Below are 23,318 nucleotides of genomic sequence, written 5' to 3' on the forward strand. Positions count from 1 at the left end.
GCTTTTCATTGCAATACCTTCCAGACAATTTATACCTTCTTCTGAGAACTATTTGCATCTCAATCTCCTAAATGAAGCAATCGGCAGAGCTAGTGTTCATCCCATCCCCAGGCATTGGCCACCTCGTGGCTACGGTGGAGGTTGCAAAGCTCCTCCTATCTCGAGATGATCAACTCTTCATCACCGTCCTCATCATAAAGTTCCCGTTCAGCTTAGACGGCACCGATGCCTACGTTGAGTCCTTCGCGGACTCTTCCATATCACATCGGATCAAGTTCATCACCCTCCCACAGCAGAATATGGAGACACAAGGTAATAGCACCATCAACTTCTGGAACTTCATTGACAATCAGCAAACCAACGTTAAAGATGTTGTCGCCAAACTCATCGAGTCCGAGACCAAGAATCGACTCGCCGGGTTTGTCATCGACATGTTTTGTACCTCTATGATCGACGTAGCCAACGAATTAGGGGTTCCTACCTACATGTTTTTCACGTCCAGCGCCTCCATGCTCGGGCTCATGTTCCACCTTCAAGCACTTCGTGATGATCACAACAAGGACTGCATTGAGTTCAAGGACTCAACTGCTGATTTGGTGGTCCCGAGTTACTCCAACCCCTTGCCAGCTGCTAGAATCTTACCTAGTGTCCTTCTCGAAAAGGAGACCGGCAACATGTTCCTCAACTTGGCCAAAAGGTTTAGAGATGTCAAGGGTATTTTGATAAATACATTCACAGAGCTGGAGTCGCATGCCCTTCTTTCTCTCAGTTCTGATGGTAAGATCCCTTCGGTGTATCCGGCGGGACCCATACTAAACGTGAAGAGCGATAACAACAATGACCAAGTGGATTCGAAGCAGTCGAAGCAAAAGTCTGATATCTTGAAATGGCTCGATGATCAGCCTCCGTCGTCTGTAGTGTTTCTGTGCTTTGGGAGTAGGGGAAGCTTCAGTGAAGACCAGGTGAAAGAGATTGCCGGCGCATTGGAGCATGGAGGGTTTCGGTTCTTGTGGTCCCTACGTCAGCCTCCACCAAAGGGAAAGATTGGAATGCCCAGCGACTATGCCGATCACACAGGGGTGTTACCTGAAGGGTTTCTTGATCGAACGGCTGGGGTCGGAAAAGTTATAGGGTGGGCGCCACAAGCTGCCATCTTAGCCCACTCGGCAGTCGGAGGTTTCGTCTCTCACTGTGGGTGGAATTCCACTCTGGAGAGCTTGTGGTTTGGAGTGCCGGTTGCCACGTGGCCCTTGTATGCCGAGCAACAACTAAATGCATTTCAGCTAGTTACGGAACTAGGGATAGCCGTGGAAATTGATATGAGTTATAGGATGGATGATCCAGTTGTTGTGACTGCAGAGAAGATTGAGAGTGGAATAAAGGAGCTAATGGAGCTTGATAGTGATATAAGGAAGAGGGTGAAACAGATGAGTGATAATAGCAAGAAAGCTTTGATGGATGGGGGGTCCTCATATGCTGCGTTGGGACACTTCATTGATCAAATTTAAAGTTTATGACCACATTTAGGGAAAAGCTTTGATATTGTCTATGATGATAAACTCCATTTAGTGTGTCATATCATATGGTCTTCATGCATGACTTTTAGAGTGTTTCATTATTATGTTATTTCCTTATATGGGAGCATGGTGAAATGACTATACAGTTTTTTTTTTTCCGTTTGTAGAAAGTGCATGTTGTACTGTTTTTGATTATTGAGTCTATTTTTATCAAGTGAGATGCTCTAGGAATGGAAATTCTTATGATTTTTTCTTACATAGATTTAGTTTGGTGAAATAAATATATAGCGTTCTTTTCCTTTTGGCATGGAGAAATTGTCTTGCACTTTATTGATTATTCAGCCTTTATTTTTGTCAAGTGAATGCGCCTAGCTAGAAACTGAAATTAATAGGATTCCATTTTTAGACGAATCTCACAGAACCAAAATAATTAGATTTATATTGATGCCAGGAGCATGTTTAGCTTTTGTTCTCTTACATACCAATATAGCCGTAGAAGTATTTATCAATATACTTGGACATTTTTATCAATATCGACTTAAAAATACAAGGTGACTAATCAAAACTAGCCGTGATATAACAATGAATGAAACTGATTATTTGCTGAAATAAACATATCTTCAACAAACATAAGTCAAATCATCACTACAGGAAAAAAGATCATTTACGACGTGCAATATTAATTTTTTACGACATATTTTGACGTACAAAGATATGCTCTTATAGACCGCGTCGTAAAACTGAACTCAATTTTTTAATTTTACTATTCCTTTACACAGTAAATTTTCATTCACGACGCGCTTTGCAAGCCGTAAATTTGTTTTGCAAAATAAATAAAAAAACAATCAATTAATTTCCAGTTGTTCCAAGGTCACCCCAACATTGCAGCCATTAGCCATATCATGTTCAAACACTTATCGAAACAAAATAGAAGTACAAGATACCAAATGTAAAAGCTGGGGCTAGTGGTGGTGGCAGTGCCGAAGCAACAGGAGCTTGTGGTGCTGGCTTCTCCAAGGCTTTACTTCTTATTACCAGCTCTAGATCTAGCTGCTTCATTTGCAGCTCCAAAATATCTCTTGAATCCACTAACCTAATCATGAAAATGATGCCAACATATAAAAAAATGTTTAGGGTCTGATGCATAGTTGCTGGTAACTTGCGACAAATATAGGCATACAGATGAAAGCGTTGCAACTTACTTGACAAGGTCTGATTTTTGGGCGATGAATGCTAAGCTTGATGATGCATTTGGAATATTGTTCAAAACCTTTTAAGCAGACATTCAATTCAGAAATTGGACCAAAAAAAGAAATTTAAATTCAAAACGTAATTTATCGCCGTGAGAGGGAAACATAATTTATGTCACAGAGGTAGTACTCTTACATGTATACAAATATTACCTCAAATTAAGTCAGAATTACCTCACAAGCCACACACCAGTAAGCCATAAACATCCGACTCCCTTTAAAGCATAGCCAATTAGTGATGTCTTTCACATCTTTGTAACTAGCCTTGCCTAACAGGAAAGTACTGCAAAGAAACAGATTGAAGAGTTGGCATAATAAAATGTGAGATTAACATACAGGAAAATAGTAAAAAAATATGTTACTCATACCTTCATTATCCTCTCTGCACAAGTAGAGATCAGCATACAGGGAAATTCGTATCAGCAAAAAGGAATAGGGAACTTAGACCTAGGCTGGGATCCCAATCAAATATTGGAAGCAGGAGTACTTGCCCAATCCTCTGCAAAAAGGAACTAATCTCCTAGTGATGAGGGGAAACAAAAGTAAATGAAGCAGGCTTTGTGTCTACAAGCAAATTACCCTTCATATATCTATCATGGCCACCCTACAGCTTGTCAAATGTAGGTCTAATTGGTGCCTCAGATGCATTGCTCGAACAGTCCAACCTAGGTACACCCAAATAACCAAAAAATGAAAGCAATATGTGATCCTTAACTCAGCCTCACAGTCACAGTCTTACAGAGCCATATATGCGCCACAAACACACATGAACTGAGAACTCCAGGTTATGACATAGAGAGCTTATCATATTAGCATCCCATCAGCTTTGCAACTCCAAGGCCATTCTAGATGAAGCCTCAGTGTGAGCTGTACATGTATGTTGGTGCGATTTTGTTCTGCAATACATACATTAGTTAGACTTGACTATATCTTGAATAAAAAGAAAATGATAATTCTACGTAACATAACGTTTTGTTCTACTACCTAAAGATTTCTTTTGAATTATTCTGGAACTTTCCACACAACATGAAGAGTACCTGAGGGTCATCTCATCTTCAGGAGTCTAACCAACAGAAATTTGAAGCCTAACATCCCAATTTCATACATAGAATGGTGCTTGCAATCTTTCTGAAATGTACTTGATAGGGACTCTTCCAGCATCAGAGGAAGAAGAGTATCATAACCAAACAGGAAGGTCTTCGAACTGGCAGCCTTCAGTACCCTCATGCCTTCTTTCAATGCTTTAAGAACATGTCTCTAACTGGTGCTGTTTGTAACCCCTTAAGCTCCTGACAGTCATGATCACCTATATCACACTCAAACATTAATCTCTCAAGAAAACCATCTGATGCATCATTCTCATGTCTCTCAAGTGTTTGACCTCTTTAGTACCCTCCTAGGTTTGGTCTATGCTATACCTCTGCTAGATCATGCTCAAATAATCACTGTTATATCTGAAGGGTAGGGGAAGATAATGCCTGATGCTCAATTGATGTTTCCTTGTCCCCTCCAATATTGACTTCCATTGGACATGCATCCCAAGAATACATAATGGTAAAAGAAATTATTCAATTATAAATGCAAAGATACATATATAACTAAGAGTCCCATGTGATACAAATAATAACAGATAAGTGCATAATTAAGCTCACCATGTTGAAATATGACGAATGATAGAGAAATGTGCTTGTTTCAAGAGAAGCTGAAGCTTGGACTGTGACGAATGATAAGAGAAATTACACATCCAAATTACACATCCACAACACATCTTTGAAATGTGTTGTGGTATTAAGACTCGGCTAACAATTTTACAGTGGATTTCACCTTCTTTTACTATTTTCCAGAACCTAGAATCACTACAAAAAAGAATTCAATTGGCCACGACGCAAGGCCGTCGCCAAAAGCCAAATTGCCGTCGCAAAAGACCAACGGCGACGGCTAGGCGACAGCAAAATTGCCGATGTCGTTGGTGGCGTCGCCATTGCTATTTGCTACGGCAATTACGCCGTCACATGAATTTTGGCTACGGCATAATGACGACGCCATCAGCAATTTTGCCGTCACCAAAGGTCATTGGCGACAGCAACATTGTCGTCGCAAAAGTGCATATTTTTTATTATAAAAAAAACTGGCATGCAATCAAGCTGACTGAAGTAATCTCCATCTCTAACTCAACCTCTATCTCAGCTGATGTCCACGCCAAAGAGTTCAAGCTTATCGAGTCATCCAAATCAAGGAAGACGTATACCAGATGGTTTTTTGGGAGTTCATTTTGTCGAACAGATAAGCTCGGTGCAGAGATGAAGTTAAGTCATGGGTGTCAAGGTCTGCATCCACGGGTTGGGCTCATAATCTCCTACTAGCAAAATTCAAAGTAGTGTAAAGCCCACTTTCGAAAGCCCGTAGCACAACTTGGCAGAAGTTCAGACCCGGTTAATTCTTCTTCAATAAGTGAAATAAAAAGAAAGGAAGGGAAGGCGACACAAAGCCCACTTCAAATTCTAGGGCCCATATGAAGCTCAGCACATTTGGGTGCCCAAGTTAAATAAGTGGACACTCTACTAAAATCGGGTGTTCACCAAAAAATATTCTTTTGACGGGTCCAAAAATGCATATCTGTTGAATAAAAATTTGGTACAAAACTGAAAATTTTCAAGTTGAACTACAGTGGTTTGATCCTTTCACAAGTGTAGGCAGTCTGGATATAAATCTAGATGTGTGATGCCCCAGAAATTCGTATTTATTTTTCGAGGATTTTCCGGAATTAAATTAGTAATTATTGGATGGTTTCGTGGCTCGTGGATGGAGCGGGAGTGTTTCGGGCGAATAATTATTCAGGAAGCGCCATTTTAGGGGGGGGGGGCGCAAGGGTTGACTTTTTATTCGTTGGGATTCTCCGAAAACTTCCTTCACAAAAGTTGTATAGCGCGTCAATAAGAGTTCGTGGACATGTGGAACGCGTCAATCGGAGTTCGTATGAGGAAGTTATGGCCATTGGAAGGAATTTCCATTTTGGTATAAATAGAAGTTTCCAAAGTGGGAAACTTACTATTTTCATTTGTTTCCTTTTCCGGAAGCCAACTCTTTTCTCTCTCGGTTGACTCCATCAGAAACAAAGATTTCCGTCTGACCCGACCCGAACCCGGAAACCCGACCCGACTTTTCCTGCTGTTTCCGGCCGAGAAATTTTTCAGATAGGATCGCCTCCTCCGTCTGGTCGTCCTTGTGGTGTCCTCTATCACTGATTCTCGGTGGTGGCGGTGGTAGAAGGCGGCGCAGTTGGGTGTTTTCGGACCCGATCAGAAAACTTAGCTCCGGCGACGGCACGGCTTCAAGCTTCTTGTTGTGGGCTCAGAGCAACCTTCTGGATCGATCTATGGTGTTTGTTTGGATCGATTTACGTGGAAATCGGTTCACCTCAGTTTGAGCAAAAATCCAAAGCTTGTGAGGTAGTTTTCGATCCCTTATGCTTGTTTTCTGACTTCGAGCTAGTTATGAAAATTCACAAGCATGCTTAGATGAAGATTTTTGATGTTGAGAGTTTTGTGAAATAGTGAGTTTTTGGCCGACGGTGGTGAGCCACCGCCTGTGGTGGCGTTCCGGTGGTGTAAGGGACTTTTTCTGGTATTATATATGTTCTACTCGTTGATACGAGCGTTTCGATATATAATATTCAAATTTTGGAGTTCGTATGGATTTGTTATGATTTTAACCGTTTCATACCGGTGAATTTATTCGATCCGTGAGGATCTGAGTGTTCGATCGACTTGTGGTTTGGACATATCGATCGTAGAAGTATTCCGGAGACATTGGGTGGTCTCGGATGTGGTTTCGCCTCATTTGGCGTCACTTTGGCAATTTTGGTTCGATTTAGGGTTTCGAATGTTATTCTTCGTGTTTCATTGACTGAATCAAGGCTGTACTTTCCTTAAGTGCTTGACAGAGTGCATTCTGTAAGTAGTCTAGTGGTGTGAAGACGCAGCGGGAGTTTCGAGGTGAGTAATCTCACAATGTTCATTTACGAACGGGCTTACCTTATCGTTTTGTTAGTTATTTAGTTAACTGCAAACTATAGTTGGTATTAGTAGGCATTCCTGAGCGGATGACTACGTATATATATATATTTACGTGAAATATATATGTGTAGGTGTTCAATAAGAAAAAAATCACGTCTCTAGTTCAAATTTTAAAGAAAAAGAAAAAAGTTTTGCTTCAATTAAAACGTGTGGCATTCAAATTGGAGATTGATGAGGTTTGTTACAAAGTCAGTCAAAGAAAGAGGAAGATATAGTCAACCTGCTGGTGTCTTTGTTGAACGTGAATAATCCAAGTTCAGTTGAAAGACTCTGTTACAAAAAGACCAAAGAAAGAGGCCAGGTACATCCAAACCAAAAGAAAAGGAACCTAATGGGATTAGGCACGGTCAAGGTTGGAGGGATAATGCAGCTTTTTTAAATTTCAAAAGTTGTTTGGCTCATGCTGCACTTGAATAACGTCGGCAGAACTCTTGGATTAATTTTGAACTTGAATGAATACTAGATGAGATTGGTTAAGTTCAAATTCAAATATCCATAGCCTCTCTAATCTCTATGGTCTATAAAAGGGGCCTTATACATCAAAGGCCAGGGGGGCAGCAGAAGCAACAAAAGTAAAAAAAAAAAAGGTAGAGAGCAGAAAAGCTATAGAGCAACTAGCAGAGAGAAATACGCAAGGAGAGAAAGGAAAAGAGCAGTGAGCAAGGGAGGAGCAGAGAAAGAAAAGGAAGGGAAGAAGAGAAAAATAATTTGAAGCTAAGAAGAGACCACAAGAAGTGCAGTGGGTATAATTTCTTCTATACGCTGCCAAATATAATTTTCACACAAGTATTCTCTTTGTTTTGTATGATTGCAGAAAGTTACACAGGTGACCATGTAAGACTATGGCCTATCTTCTCTCCAAGAGTCTCTCGTTGCTCTCATCCTCACAAATCTCACCAACGGCTTCCGGGCAAGACACAAAGTCGACGTCAAGCTCTCATCCACAGCCGTGGTGTATTTCACTGCACTTGCTTTCGATGCCTATATTGCGGTGTGTCCTGCATATGGGTGGCGGAAGTAAGCGTCAGGTGAAAGCCTTGGGCTGCCGGTTCACGCCAAGGACAAATCTGCGAAGTTCCCGAGTTTCACTACACTGGTCTTTGATGCCTGTATTGCGGTGCGTCCTACATATGGGTAGCAAAGATGAGTGTCAAGTGAAAGCCTCGGGCTGCCAGTTCACACCAAGTACTGTTCCGCAAAGTTCCCAAGTTCACAACAATGGGGAAGCTGCTCCAGAAGGATCATCGTGTAGTGTTTCGATGCGAAGTTGTTGCTTCCACCTGCATCAAAGTAGTCACCAGAGTCATGTTCGGGAAAGCAAAGTGGCTCACAAGGTAGACTGCAGCAGCCACAAAAATGGAAGAAAGATGGGAGTTTCCTAGTACGAGATGGCTGCAAAGGTGTTCGACGGATACAACAGGTGGAATAACCCAGCTTGTATGAAGGATTGAACATGTCCATTCAATCCCACAAAGTACAAAAACTCGACGAGCAAATCTTCATGATCATTCGACTACGTTTAAGCTTCAACAAAGTCAGCAGAAGCATGATTGGCTCCTCCCTAGTTTGATTCGGATTACAGTCTAGAAAAAAATAAAACAAGAGGAAGCCAAGGAGAAGACAAAGAAGCATATGACAAAGCCACCGTCCTAATTAAGTCCATTCACCCACAACCTTCACAAATGCATGGCAATGATCATAAAGCACCTTGACTAGCAACGTGACACACCTCCACCAAAACCAAGGGTTGGATTAAGTTTTGAAGTCTCATATTAATTAAAGAAGGTGATGACAATTGTTCTTTTGAAGTGGGGAGTGGGGAGATGGAGAGAAATTAATATGAATATGATGATGGGTTCACAACAGTTTCGGAAGAGCTATTAGGAGTACGAAGTTTGTGCAGAGCTATCGTCTTTTTAGCTCTCCTTCTATGTCGAGTGCACAGTACAGAGACATGATTTCCTGCTCCAAATCAAAGTCAAAACCTGCTGTCGAAACCGTCAAAGAAACCTAAGACATGCTAATCAAGCTTTGGTTACAAGAATTTGGGCCCGGGTGTTAAAAGTACGAAGCCCAACCTAAAAGTTGACATCTCTCTACGCAAAAGCTTGTCTTCAAATTGTGGGCCTCATCTGAAGAAGTCAATCGGGCAATATCCAATCTCAAGCCCAAGTGTGAAGCTCGGCACGACAGGGTGCCCAAATCAAATCGGTGGATACTCTGCCAAATTTGATGTCCACACCAAAATATATTTTTGTTTGAGGGATTCAAAATATGTACACATCCATCAAACCCAAAGTCGGTACAAAACCGAAAGCTTATGAACTACAGTGGTTTGATCCCTTCACAAGGTCAAAACCTGCTGTCGAAACCGTCAAAGAAACCTAAGACATGCTAATCAAGCTTTGGTTACAAGAATTTGGGCCCGGGTGTTAAAAGTACGAAGCCCAACCTAAAAGTTGACATCTCTCTACGCAAAAGCTTGTCTTCAAATTGTGGGCCTCATCTGAAGAAGTCAATCGGGCAATATCCAATCTCAAGCCCAAGTGTGAAGCTCGGCACGACAGGGTGCCCAAATCAAATCGGTGGATACTCTGCCAAATTTGATGTCCACACCAAAATATATTTTTGTTTGAGGGATTCAAAATATGTACACATCCATCAAACCCAAAGTCGGTACAAAACCGAAAGCTTATGAACTACAGTGGTTTGATCCCTTCACAAGGTATGTAGGCAGTCTAGTGACCCACTAGATGCAACCGCAACTCCAAACAGAATCCCTGACTCCACCAGTCAAATTCAGCTAGTCCCAAATGAATCACTGACTCCAGTCAAATTCTCCCAACACCACAAAAATCAAATCCATTCCAAATCACACAAATAAAGTCCTAACCAAATTCAAGGGCTTTAAACCCTGCCAAATTCAAAATAAATGGGTCATCTACCCATTTAAATCTCAAAAGCCGGATCTACATGTGGTTTGATCCCGCAAAGGGTATGTAGGCAATCTAGAAACAAACTAATCTAGATACAACCGCGTCTTATACACAAAATCGAATCCCTGATCCACTTAAACCAAATTCGTCCCAAACACTACTCTAATTCCAAAATCAAAGCCCTCCAATGAGTCATCCACTCATTGAAACTCTTGAACTACGAGTGGCTTGATCCCTCTCCCAGGGTACGTAGGCAACCCGATCAAATATCCGGGTGCAGCCGCAAAAACAAACAAACACACAACCCATCAATTGGTTTCTTCATAAATGGAATCAAAAGGTGTTTCCCTGTAACAAGGGATTGTAATTAAAAGACACATTCTGTCTTGAATGGGTCGAACCCAAAGTAATAAAAACTTTATTCACTAAATGAATACGAGTGAAATTATGTTGGGTGACATTTACGCTCACTGTGTGCAATTTTCTCTCAACAGTAGGTGGATTTTTGTGATAAAACAATAATTGTGGGTGCGTTCATTTTATTGTTTTGGGTGTGACTTTTCGTGAAACAATATTTTGTGAAAGGGTTGATTTCTATTGTTTTGAAAAGTGTTGTGTTTGTGGAACATTTTAGTTTGCGGGTGGTTTATTTAAATGTGGGTCTTGTACCGGGAGTAATTGATAGGGATCAATTACGGGGAATCTTTCATTTTAGATTCGTGTAACATTTTGGGTCATGTGCGACTCCTTTAATGTTTTGGTATTTATACCGTGGATCCATAGACTTACGAGTTGAGGGTCGTGGATCACGAAATGTGATCGTGGGTGGGAAATCGGGACTTCACGCCTTTGGCCGGGTTTGTGGATACGATCAGTTAGAGCTCTAGTCTTCTGCAGTGCTTGTGATTTGTGTGAATTTATCTCGTGATTCGTGTGTGTTAATCCCGTGATTTATTTATTGATTTAAACGTGATTTGTGTGAGTCGTTTCCTCGATCGAAACGTGCGGTCTTTTATCCCATAGTTTTGTGCGAGTTGTTTTGAGTTACTCATACGGGCTTACAAAAGCTTACCGGGTTTGTTGTGTGGCAACCCGGTGCACCATTCCAACGGTGTAGGGGTTAATCCTGCAAGGTAGGATAATCGGGGCTGAAGCTGAGGTAGCTTGTTGGCAGCAGAACTGGTAGGAAGCAAACTTGATTGGCTTTGCCATTGTTATGACTTCCGCTATGTAGTAAACTCTGAGGAGCTTTTACGTTTTATTTTGTTGTTGACAATTTAATTCGTAAGTTTATGTAATATATGACTCTGTGGGCGGGTCAATATTGACATAGTGGGTTCAGGGCATCAATATGTATGTTGTATAGGGGGAAAAAGTTTTCCAGGTATTTCGTATTGATGGCTGAACGTTCACGCATGTATAATTATGAGATTATATATCGATTTTTATTTGTGTTAAAAATCAGGGGTGTGACAAGATGCAACCGCGACCTTAACCGAATCCTTGTTTTTTTGTAGACCAAATCCATGTGACCACAAAAGTCATTCAAATTCCCAACTCCAAATAACCTTAACACCCAAACACTTGACCAAATTTATTTGGTGGGTCATTTACCCATCCAAGCATCCAAACCTTCCCAAAATCTGAACTACGAGTGGCTTGATCCCTTCTTGGATATGTAGGCAGCCTGATAAACTCTCGGGGTGCAGCTGCAAAAACAAATAAATACACTCCTCTCCATTCGATTTTTGTCTTCGTATTTGGAATCGAAGGGTCTTTCTGTCACGCCCCGAATTTTGAATAATAAATTCAAATCCGAAACATGAATAATTACAATTACAAAATCCAAATCTCGAAACTTCGAGTTCATTATTACAATTCACTCTCACAAACAATATTGTAAAGCTCAAATGAGCATAACACACCTCACAACGTACAATTGCTGTAAAACTCTAACAATTGCTCTAACCGCACGATCACCGTCCTGGTTCTCCTGTCCTGTAGGATTACCCGCTACACAATTTGAATAGTGTACCGGGAGTTGCAACAACACAAAACCCGGTAAGCTTTTTACAGCCAGTATGAGTAAACAAGAAGAACTGTTGATTTAATAAAATACATTTCCTTTAACTCAAGTATAGAAATGTAGAAACATCACAATTACAATGATCACCACAAAACCACTTCACTTTCTCACTCTCATATATATATAAATATATATATATATAAATATTATACACTTATGAGTCACTCCCCGTTACCCTCATAAGGTCACTCAACATTTGGCAGACAGACTAGAGCTCTAACTGATCGTTTCCACCTACCCGGCGCGAGGGCGTGGTTCACGATTTAATGCTATTAGTTTCCACCTACCCGGTACAAGGGCGTGGTTCACTAATAGATGCCATGGTCACCCCCGTGACCTATTGATCTCCACAGATCAATATATCTCAACAAATCAACAATTTATTGTTTCTCAACAATAAATTTAATACCTCTCACAATATTGTTGCTTTTCAACAATAAACTCAACACAACCATAACAGTACATAATATCTCACAATTTCAACAATACATATTATTTCACATAAATAATATATATATAGATAGACATTCACACAGGAATGCCCATTAATACCAACTATAGCTCACACAATGACGACAAAAAATAAATTAATTAAAAGTACTCGGTTCGTAATATGAACCACGTGAGGTTTACTCACCTCGATAATCCCGCTGCGTCTTCAATTCCGCTCAAAATACGATCCACAATCGTCCACTAACTCAAACCGTCAATCACCTAGTCAGATACGATCTTAACTTAGCAATCATTCATAAACCACACATATACGGAAATCCAACGGTCGGATTCTAATTTAATGATGATCCAACGGCCAGATCGAATTTATATGATGATCCAACGGTCGGATCCTCACGGATCGCCCTTAGGATCATCCTCCAAAATCATCACGAAGATCCAACGGTCAGATCTTCTTGAATCACTCTAACAAACATCTCCTCAAAATTATACGAAAATCCGACGGTTAGATTCTCACGAATCGCCTTCCGAATCACTATTTCACAATTATACGAAGATCCAACGGTCGGATCTTCGCCCATGACCACACAAAGCCACTGGGACAGTCATAAGATCAACATAACAAAACTACAAGTCCATCGGACGGTCTGATCTTCACAGATCACAAATCGAACGATCGAAATCGATCGAAACTTAAAAATTCATAACTTAATCATACGATATCCAAAAATTATGAATTATATATGCAAACGATCGTATCGACACGTAGAACACAAAAATGGACAGAAACTGTCCTTGGGGTGGCCGGAGGTCGCCGGAAACCACCATCACAGTGGCGGCACCGCCACCCATCCAAAGTCAAAATTAGACAAAACTCCCAACACGAAAGTTCTTCATCTTAACTCGAATTGAAACTTTCATAACTACACCAAAGTCAGATTATAAGCCAAAAAGTAGAATTTTACCTTATAAGGTTTGAAACCCGAAGAACCCTAGTTTTGAATTCGTTCCAATTCGATCTCCACAGATGAAATCGATGCAATCCACCTTAGGGGAAATGATCTACATCCTCAGAAGTGCAGAATCCTCTCAAGAATCACGGCAAAAGGTGGCCGGAGGAGGGAGAACGACGGTGGGGAAAGGAGGTGATTTCCAGCTCGACTGCACCGTGTTCTTCGACTTGTAGCGGCTACCACGTTGGTTATTTCCCCTCGATGTCTTCTACAAAGTTGTAATATAGCTCAGGCCCAGCAAAATCCCTTTTGGAATCAACTCGATTCGAGGTTGGATGAGAGAGATATCGGCCGGTGAAGGAAGAGCAGCATCGGGCGAATTCCAGCTCGAGCTGTGCAGCTTCTCGGCCTCCTAGGACCTTCCATGGTTCTTTTCTCACTTTGATGTCTTCTAGGAAGTTTTAACTGACTTCAAGGCGAATGAAAATACTTTTGGAATCAAGTTGATCGGAGGTCTGTGGAGGGAGATATGGCCGGTGGAAGAGAGAGGAACAAATCTGGGCTCGGGAGAGAATTGGGGAGAAAATATAGGTTTCTGAAATTTCTGTCCTCCAATGCAATTTCCGGAACTTTTTTTTGTATTTATAGAATTTTCCCGATTTTCAATCGCTTATAACTTTCTCATACGAACTCCGATTTTCGCATTCCATATGTCCACGAACTCGTATCGACGCGCTCTACAACTTTCATGAATGAAGTTTTCCCAAATTCCCAATGTATAAAAAGTCACTTTTTGAGACCTCCTAAATAACGTTCGTTTTCGAAAATTAATCGTTCGAACTAATTCCATAACTTCTCCAAGCCTCGTACTCGCTCCCACTATCGTGAAATCATTTCTAAAAATCCACGGAAATTAATTTGGATTTTTCGGGGTATTACAATCTACCCTCCTTAAAGAAATTTCGTCCCAAAATTTGAGCGTAAGTCAATTCCTCTCGATTAAGGTTGACCTAACCATAGAATCTCCATCTTTTCCAAATCTGTAGTAATCTACAGAGCCTCAGCTCTTTGTATAAAAATACATTCCTATGGCCACTAAATCCTTTCATCACAAACGTAAACTCACACAACAACTGCTCAACAACACTCCACATCACATACACAAAATCGTCACATGGATCATCTCATAGATCCTCACATAGATCATCACATAGATCTTCACTTAGATCATCACTCTGTACTGGCATACAAGCACAGTAAACACTCCCACAAAGTGTTTCGCTACTCAATTAGCATCACGGTAAATCTCTATAGTAAAACTCAAGCATGCACCATTCTTCACAACAATAGTGATGCATCACTCAAAACAAATCATCCCCAAAAGCACGCCAATAAAATATGTCACCCAGTGACGATGACTTGGGCTTGCTCAATCCTTGGGCTAAGCATTAGGGCTGGCCAATTGGGCCGAAGAAATCGGACCATCCACATTTCGAACCGGCCCGAACCAAATTGGGTTTAACATTTGGGCCTACCATTCGGGCCGAACAATTGGGCTTACCATTTGGGCCTACCAATCGGGCCGAACAATTGGGCTCACTATTTGGGCTTACTATTTGGGCCTACCAATCGGCCCACCAACTTCCAGCTCGGCTACGGTATGAAATTGTACATACCGTATATACGTATGCATACCGTACAGACCGTATATACGTATGCATAACGTACAACTGTATATACGTATGCATACCGTACAGACCGTATATACGTATGTATACCGTACATACCGTATATACGTCCGTATATCAAGCATATACGAGATCCAAAAATATTTGTAAGAGGTAAGGTTCGAACTCCCGACCCTCGAACACGAAGGTTTTGCTCCCAACCACTGAAGCAAGAGCTGCCTTCATTAATATATGCTCACGTGTTAAATTTATTATGTCATAAGCGACATAAATAAAATAACGGGGGAGGCAAGGTTCGAAACCTTAACCTGCTGCACGAAACCTTTGTCCCCAACCACTGGAGCACAAGCTGTGCTTAATATAATGTGTACAAATATTATACTTATTATGTCATAAGCGAACATAATAAAAATAAACGAGAGGCAAGGTTCGAACCTCTGACCTCTTGTACAAGAGCCTTGCTCTTCAACCACTAGAGCACCAGCTGCTCTCGTTACTATCCATGCAACTTCTTTTATTTATTCTATCATAAGCGATAGAATAACAACAAACTGTCGGTACACTCCACGTGCCACGACACGTCTCTTCCGTGATTTACGGAAAGCAAATCACTTTCGGCTAAAGCTGTCTGCCACAGCGTCTCGAGGTTCGGCCTGTCCCCTTACACGCTCAACACGCGCCAACAGCTTTTTCGGGTTTCGGGGCGACTTTAATCCAACGCGTGGATTCAAATTCTGAGATCGTTCATCCAACGGTGGAGATCTGCTCACCTTGTTCTATAAATAGGTGCATTCTGGAGAAAAACTGTTCACTCCAAAAGAAAAGAAATTTTCTTCCGAGCTCAAGTCTTTCTCTCTCAACTCTTCAGCCTTTCTCTTCTCAAATCCTTTCTTCATCAATTTCGATCCTTCTCTTCTGATCTTCTCTCCCATCTAGTTGATTCAATCCCATCTTTCCTCTGAACTTTCAGATCTTCAATCTTTTCCTCCAAATCTTCAATCCTTCTTTCTCAGATCTTTTCTTCCATTTGAAGATTCGATCTCATCTTTCCTCTGAGAATCTCAGATCTCCAATCACCAGTTCAACAACTCCAATCCTTCTAACAAAATCTCCCTCAAACACTAAACCATGTATTCCTCGATTTTCACATCCTCTCACTCCATGACCCAAGAGCCACGAACTCTGCAACTAATGGAGCTCCAAACCCCGCAACAAATGGAACCACAACAACAGCAACCAACAGAGGAGGGAGGAAACACCCAAGCAGCTGGAAGTAGTGCCAACATGGATTTCTGGCGAAGCCGTACCAGGTGGATTCCTACTCCAGAACAAATAAGAATCCTCAAGGATCTTTACTACGTCAAGGGATTTAAGTGCCCAACTACAGAGCACATTCACGAGATCTGCCTCCAGCTAAACCAGTATGGACATGTTGAGGGTAAGAACATTTACTTTTGGTTCCAGAACGTCAGGGCTCGAGAGAAGCAGATGAATAGGTGTAATCAGGCTGCTCCAGTGCCCATGGGAACTAGTTCTCTTGGTACTGGTGGATCCATTGATCTCAATTTTGGGTCCACTGGTTCTACTGGTGCTGGTGGATCCATTGACATCAATTTTGGGTCCACTAGTTCTACTGATGATGGTAGATCCATTGATCTCAACTTTGGTTCCACCTATTCTACTGGTAATGAAGGATTTCTTGATTTAAATTTTGTTTCATATTCTTCCTCACCCTTCAATACTAATACCAGTACAACTCTTTTGGCACAACAGGAGGACGAACATCCCTGCAACAACGAGGAGGAGATCACCAGAAGGTTGAAACTCTTCCTCTGTTCCCCGTGCACGGCGAGGACGTCTTTGGTAACCCGAAGACTACATCCGAGGAAGGTAGCGTATTTGGTTACTATTCTGGTGGCTCAGGCGGTTACAACAGTGGCTCTAACGTTTCTCTTGAGCTCAGCCTCAATCCATCCAGAGCTGCTGACTAGGCTTAGCATAGCATAGTCCTCGTTTTCCTTTTTTTTTTTTTTTGTAATATAAAATCAATAAGATGGTGTGCATGTTTTCTTTTCTTTTTGTTTAACCAACGACAACACCAAGGATCGAACCTTGGTCACCCAATACTATTTTCAAAACCATAAACAACTCTACTGCACACATCTTTCATAATGATGCAATAAAAACAATCACTCAAAAAGAATCCAACAATCAATTAAGTCGCATCGAGGTCTAGCTAGTATCCTCTGAGTCAAACCAAACACAACAATTTCATCGATAGGATTAGGGATTTATAAAGCTAAACACATCCTGAGTTAGCTAGGCAAAACCCACGTCTTTAGAGTTACTCTTACAACTCTTATAGAATCTCGATAATTCCATCTATCAATTGCTTCAACAAAAACTCACCACAATTCAATCCCTAACATTTAGCGATTCAGAATTCGAATCAAACTCCATATCACATAGTAATTCACTTGAACCACCATGGATACCTAACAAAGTCACTAAAATCAATATCCGAAATTGCGTTTAACTATATCACCTAAAATCAATCACCAAAGGCACACACTCTCATCCAACATCATTCACAAGAACTGATTCTAACTCTCCCAATTAATTACACCAAAATCAACTCCCTTGCAAAACTTTAAGTGTCCCGCCTACTTAAACTTAAAACACACAACAACTTCAAATTCACTGCAGTCCATCTCCATACTATGATCCAAAACTTAAGAAAACTAGTTCACCACACAAAGGCCACAAAATTCAATTTCATTCACTTGAACAAAACTATATTCACAAGTCACGGTCAGGTCATCAACCCATGGTGTTCAAATGAATAAATTTCAAATCCAGTTTTCCTTTTGAATCGTAACGTATCGTTCCAAAATGATGCAAGCAACATCAACCACGTATATAAGACACGTCTCGCGAACTCAATTCAAATTCCGAATCATCAAAACTACTACTAATTCCAATTCTACCAACAATCCTGATTCTGAAGGAATTATAGTACTCAACGACAACCCAAAACAATGGTCTCTCATCTCTAACCATCGAGCACAAAATAAAATTCTTGTCTCGCACCTTAAACCCTGCTTAACAACTTACAAGCACAAGGAAGAAGTAACCACAATAATTTCTTTCCTAACCTCAACCCTACTAACAAACTCCACAAGGACATCTCATTACAAAACAAGATATTTAATCCTTGATACGTACATCCCATCCAAACGTCTGTACGTCCAACTTAAGAAGACAAAATTTATAACAATTCATACTCGTATCCACACTAGGTACGTGCATAGGTCAACATCATGCCTTCAACCAACACTTCAACATCCAAAAGGACCTCACTTCCATAAAACAAATCTCACCGACTCATCAGAGTTAAATCTAGAGGTCTCTATTCCTCGAAGATTACAACCTGCGGAAACTAAATTTATTCTAATACGAACTTAGAAGACAACTCTACCGTCCTACAGACATACACGCTGTCTAGACCCCATACTAAGACATACCCAATGATTATACCAGTACCGAAGAGTATATGATGGGGATCCGCTGCAGACGGGCCATCACTCGGGGAGTACTGATTATCACCAAATATGTACCTTACGCTCTGATACCAAACTGTCACGCCCCGAATTTTGAATAATAAATTCAAATTCGAAACATGAATAATTACAATTACAAAATCCAAATCTCGAAACTTCGAGTTCATTATTACAATTCACTCTCACAAGCAATATTGTAAAGCTCAAATGAGCATAACACACCTCACAACGTACAATTGCTGTAAAACTCTAACAATTGCTCTAACCGCACGATCACCGTCCTGGTTCTCCTGTCCTGTAGGATTACCCGCTACACAATTTGAATAGTGTACCGGGAGTTGCAACAACACAAAACCCGGTAAGCTTTTTACAGCCAGTATGAGTAAACAAGAAGAACTGTTGATTTAATAAAATACATTTCCTTTAACTCAAGTATAGAAATGTAGAAACATCACAATTACAATGATCACCACAAAACCACTTCACTTTCTCACTCTCATATATATATAAATATATATATATATAAATATTATACACTTATGAGTCACTCCCCGTTACCCTCATAAGGTCACTCAACATTTGGCAGACAGACTAGAGCTCTAACTGATCGTTTCCACCTACCCGGCGCGAGGGCGTGGTTCACGATTTAATGCTATTAGTTTCCACCTACCCGGTACAAGGGCGTGGTTCACTAATAGATGCCATGGTCACCCCCGTGACCTATTGATCTCCACAGATCAATATATCTCAACAAATCAACAATTTATTGTTTCTCAACAATAAATTTAATACCTCTCACAATATTGTTGCTTTTCAACAATAAACTCAACACAACCATAACAGTACATAATATCTCACAATTTCAACAATACATATTATTTCACATAAATAATATATATATAGATAGACATTCACACAGGAATGCCCATTAATACCAACTATAGCTCACACAATGACGACAAAAAATAAATTAATTAAAAGTACTCGGTTCGTAATATGAACCACGTGAGGTTTACTCACCTCGATAATCCCGCTGCGTCTTCAATTCCGCTCAAAATACGATCCACAATCGTCCACTAACTCAAACCGTCAATCACCTAGTCAGATACGATCTTAACTTAGCAATCATTCATAAACCACACATATACGGAAATCCAACGGTCGGATTCTAATTTAATGATGATCCAACGGCCAGATCGAATTTATATGATGATCCAACGGTCGGATCCTCACGGATCGCCCTTAGGATCATCCTCCAAAATCATCACGAAGATCCAACGGTCAGATCTTCTTGAATCACTCTAACAAACATCTCCTCAAAATTATACGAAAATCCGACGGTTAGATTCTCACGAATCGCCTTCCGAATCACTATTTCACAATTATACGAAGATCCAACGGTCGGATCTTCGCCCATGACCACACAAAGCCACTGGGACAGTCATAAGATCAACATAACAAAACTACAAGTCCATCGGACGGTCTGATCTTCACAGATCACAAATCGAACGATCGAAATCGATCGAAACTTAAAAATTCATAACTTAATCATACGATATCCAAAAATTATGAATTATATATGCAAACGATCGTATCGACACGTAGAACACAAAAATGGACAGAAACTGTCCTTGGGGTGGCCGGAGGTCGCCGGAAACCACCATCACAGTGGCGGCACCGCCACCCATCCAAAGTCAAAATTAGACAAAACTCCCAACACGAAAGTTCTTCATCTTAACTCGAATTGAAACTTTCATAACTACACCAAAGTCAGATTATAAGCCAAAAAGTAGAATTTTACCTTATAAGGTTTGAAACCCGAAGAACCCTAGTTTTGAATTCGTTCCAATTCGATCTCCACAGATGAAATCGATGCAATCCACCTTAGGGGAAATGATCTACATCCTCAGAAGTGCAGAATCCTCTCAAGAATCACGGCAAAAGGTGGCCGGAGGAGGGAGAACGACGGTGGGGAAAGGAGGTGATTTCCAGCTCGACTGCACCGTGTTCTTCGACTTGTAGCGGCTACCACGTTGGTTATTTCCCCTCGATGTCTTCTACAAAGTTGTAATATAGCTCAGGCCCAGCAAAATCCCTTTTGGAATCAACTCGATTCGAGGTTGGATGAGAGAGATATCGGCCGGTGAAGGAAGAGCAGCATCGGGCGAATTCCAGCTCGAGCTGTGCAGCTTCTCGGCCTCCTAGCACCTTCCATGGTTCTTTTCTCACTTTGATGTCTTCTAGGAAGTTTTAACTGACTTCAAGGCGAATGAAAATACTTTTGGAATCAAGTTGATCGGAGGTCTGTGGAGGGAGATATGGCCGGTGGAAGAGAGAGGAACAAATCTGGGCTCGGGAGAGAATTGGGGAGAAAATATAGGTTTCTGAAATTTCTGTCCTCCAATGCAATTTCCGGAACTTTTTTTTGTATTTATAGAATTTTCCCGATTTTCAATCGCTTATAACTTTCTCATACGAACTCCGATTTTCGCATTCCATATGTCCACGAACTCGTATCGACGCGCTCTACAACTTTCATGAATGAAGTTTTCCCAAATTCCCAATGTATAAAAAGTCACTTTTTGAGACCTCCTAAATAACGTTCGTTTTCGAAAATTAATCGTTCGAACTAATTCCATAACTTCTCCAAGCCTCGTACTCGCTCCCACTATCGTGAAATCATTTCTAAAAATCCACGGAAATTAATTTGGATTTTTCGGGGTATTACACTTTCCTTGAAGCAAGAGATGGATTGTAATTAAGGGCTACTTTTTATCTCAATGGGTCCGAACTTAACATAATAAAAACTCTATTTCCGTTAATGAAATAGAGTGAGATTGTGTTGAGTACATTTATTTACTATTTTGCTCAACAGTGCTGCGCCATCAAGACGGCAAGGACTGCATCGAGTTCAAAGACTAAGACGCTGAGTTGCTCATCCCAAGTTTTGTCAATCCCTTGCCAGCTGCTAAAGTCCTACCTGGCAGGGTATTTGTGAAGGAGGAAGCGGAATCATTTCTCAACATAATCAAAAGGTTTAGAGATACCAACGATATTTTGGTGAACACGTTCACTAACCTAGAATCTATGCCCCTCATGTTCGTTCATCTGATGCCGAGATCCCTCCCGTATATCCGGTAGGACCCTGAACAGTGATGAAAGTTTTGTGGATTCCGATGAGGCCAAGCAGAAGTATGGTATCTTGAAATGGCTAGACGATCAGCCTCCATTGTCTGTAGTGTTCTTGTAACACCCCAAACCGCATCTCACCAGCTTGGGCACGTCACAGTGCCGCGGGGCTCTAAAACATAAACCGAACGCTTGATTCACATTCTAGAGGACCGCTAGGCATTTTGTTAGAAAACTTTTTGTCTGAACACAGCGGAAGCTACAAATATTTTTGAGGTGAAAACTTGAGTTGCTGAAATCGATTTCGTTCGTTCAGGACTTGGGTAAGGCTCACACAAGGTAGGAATTTCAATGAAAAATAATTCAATTTAATTTGACAAGAAGCTAGATAGCAATAAGCTCTAAACACGAAGTTCGAGAAATAGAATTTAGAACAAACTCTAGACAATGGTTTACCGAACTTGTTCTGCACACCCAGCTCCATCCGCCACTGTCCCGTCACCAGTGCACACTACCTGCATCCATACTGTTGTAGGGGTGAGCTTTCGTCCTTGCTGCTCAACAGGAACTTTAACTCGATTATGTTTGAAAATCAACAGATAAATGTTTGGAGCTCCAGTATGAAAACATGCTTAAACCAAATATTTAAAGAAACGACAAACTTTAATGTTACTCAACTTGGAAGCCGATGCATTACCTGATGGCCGGTCCCATAGACCCACTACACGACCTTACCTCAAATTAATTTATAACTAGGTAAGCGTAGCGAGAGTGTCCGCTACCTAGCTACACACACGGATCGGGTCATCATTGCGATCGCTCACCGTCTGACTGGTGTAGCTAACCCTCTGTAGGTTTAGGGAATCGAACCCAAGGAAGTCAGTGCACCTTTCACTCTCAAGCCATCAACATCTCTCACATGGTTTGGTTAGTATGCTTCACATTTTAACTTAACCAAGCCACTCAACTTAACATTCATCATTTTTAAAAGAAACAACTTAACATAATAAAATCACATATCGAGGAGAGTCCCGAATCCCTTACCTGGATTCCGATGCTTTCTCTCACGTATTCCGAGAGTCGCGAACCTTCTGTTCCTCAGGTAACTGGAGTCCTAGATTCCGACATTGCGATAGTTAATAATCTATGGAACAATTATACAAATCGTCCAACCATCTTTTCCTGGTTTGACCAAGAGTTGACCAAGGTTTCGACCAACCTTTCCTGATTTGACCACGATTGACCATTTTACTATGTTGACCGACACTTCTTAGTTTGACCAATATTTCTTAGTTTGACCAGTGTTTACCGATTTGATCACGTTTGACCAATCGCAACAAGTTCGATAATTAACCCATATTACCAAACATTCACTTGAAGGTTACGATATCGACCAAATGTATATTGAGCGCACCCACTTTACTAAGGCCACCCAATATATATATATATATATATATATATATATATATATATATATATATATATACAGATCCTATCCAGAGCGAGGCATCGCTCTGAAATTAAAGTGCGATGTTGGAGTTTAGGGTCACATTTCGGTCTCATATCCACATCTCGACCGTTCAGTTTTTAGGTACTAATGTATAGATCATCTCTGCAAAATTTCAGCCAAATTAATGATCTTTAAGGTATCTAACTCGCTTAAACTAATG

General features: G+C 40.9%; 1 protein-coding gene, 1 long non-coding RNA gene and 1 pseudogene across 4 annotated transcripts; 2 read left to right on the forward strand and 1 right to left on the reverse strand.

Moving 5' to 3' along the window:
- LOC133717541 (putative UDP-glucose flavonoid 3-O-glucosyltransferase 3) lies at positions 1-1,731 on the forward strand. Its single transcript, XM_062144258.1, has one exon. The coding sequence runs from the start codon at positions 72-74 to the stop codon at positions 1,506-1,508; it is 1,437 nt and encodes a 478-aa protein (XP_062000242.1). The 5' UTR covers positions 1-71; the 3' UTR covers positions 1,509-1,731.
- Positions 1,732-2,379: 648 nt separating this feature from the next.
- Positions 2,380-4,515, reverse strand: LOC133718901 (uncharacterized). Of its 3 annotated transcripts, none has more exons than XR_009850649.1 (5): positions 3,805-4,515; positions 3,136-3,663; positions 2,942-3,050; positions 2,720-2,787; positions 2,380-2,610 (listed from the first exon to the last, which is right to left on the reverse strand). It is a non-coding gene; the product is annotated as an uncharacterized LOC133718901 (long non-coding RNA). The 3 variants fall into 3 exon arrangements; XR_009850647.1 differs by having other exon boundaries at positions 2,921-3,050; XR_009850648.1 differs by having other exon boundaries at positions 2,921-3,050; positions 3,752-4,515.
- A 16,751-nt stretch (positions 4,516-21,266) lies between these two features.
- LOC133716411 (putative UDP-glucose flavonoid 3-O-glucosyltransferase 3) overlaps positions 21,267-23,318 on the forward strand; it is a 5,342-nt pseudogene continuing 3,290 nt past the window's right edge.

The sequence above is a fragment of the Rosa rugosa genome, chromosome 6 (genome assembly GCF_958449725.1).
Source record: "Rosa rugosa chromosome 6, drRosRugo1.1, whole genome shotgun sequence".
NCBI classification, from domain to species: Eukaryota; Viridiplantae; Streptophyta; class Magnoliopsida; order Rosales; family Rosaceae; genus Rosa; species Rosa rugosa.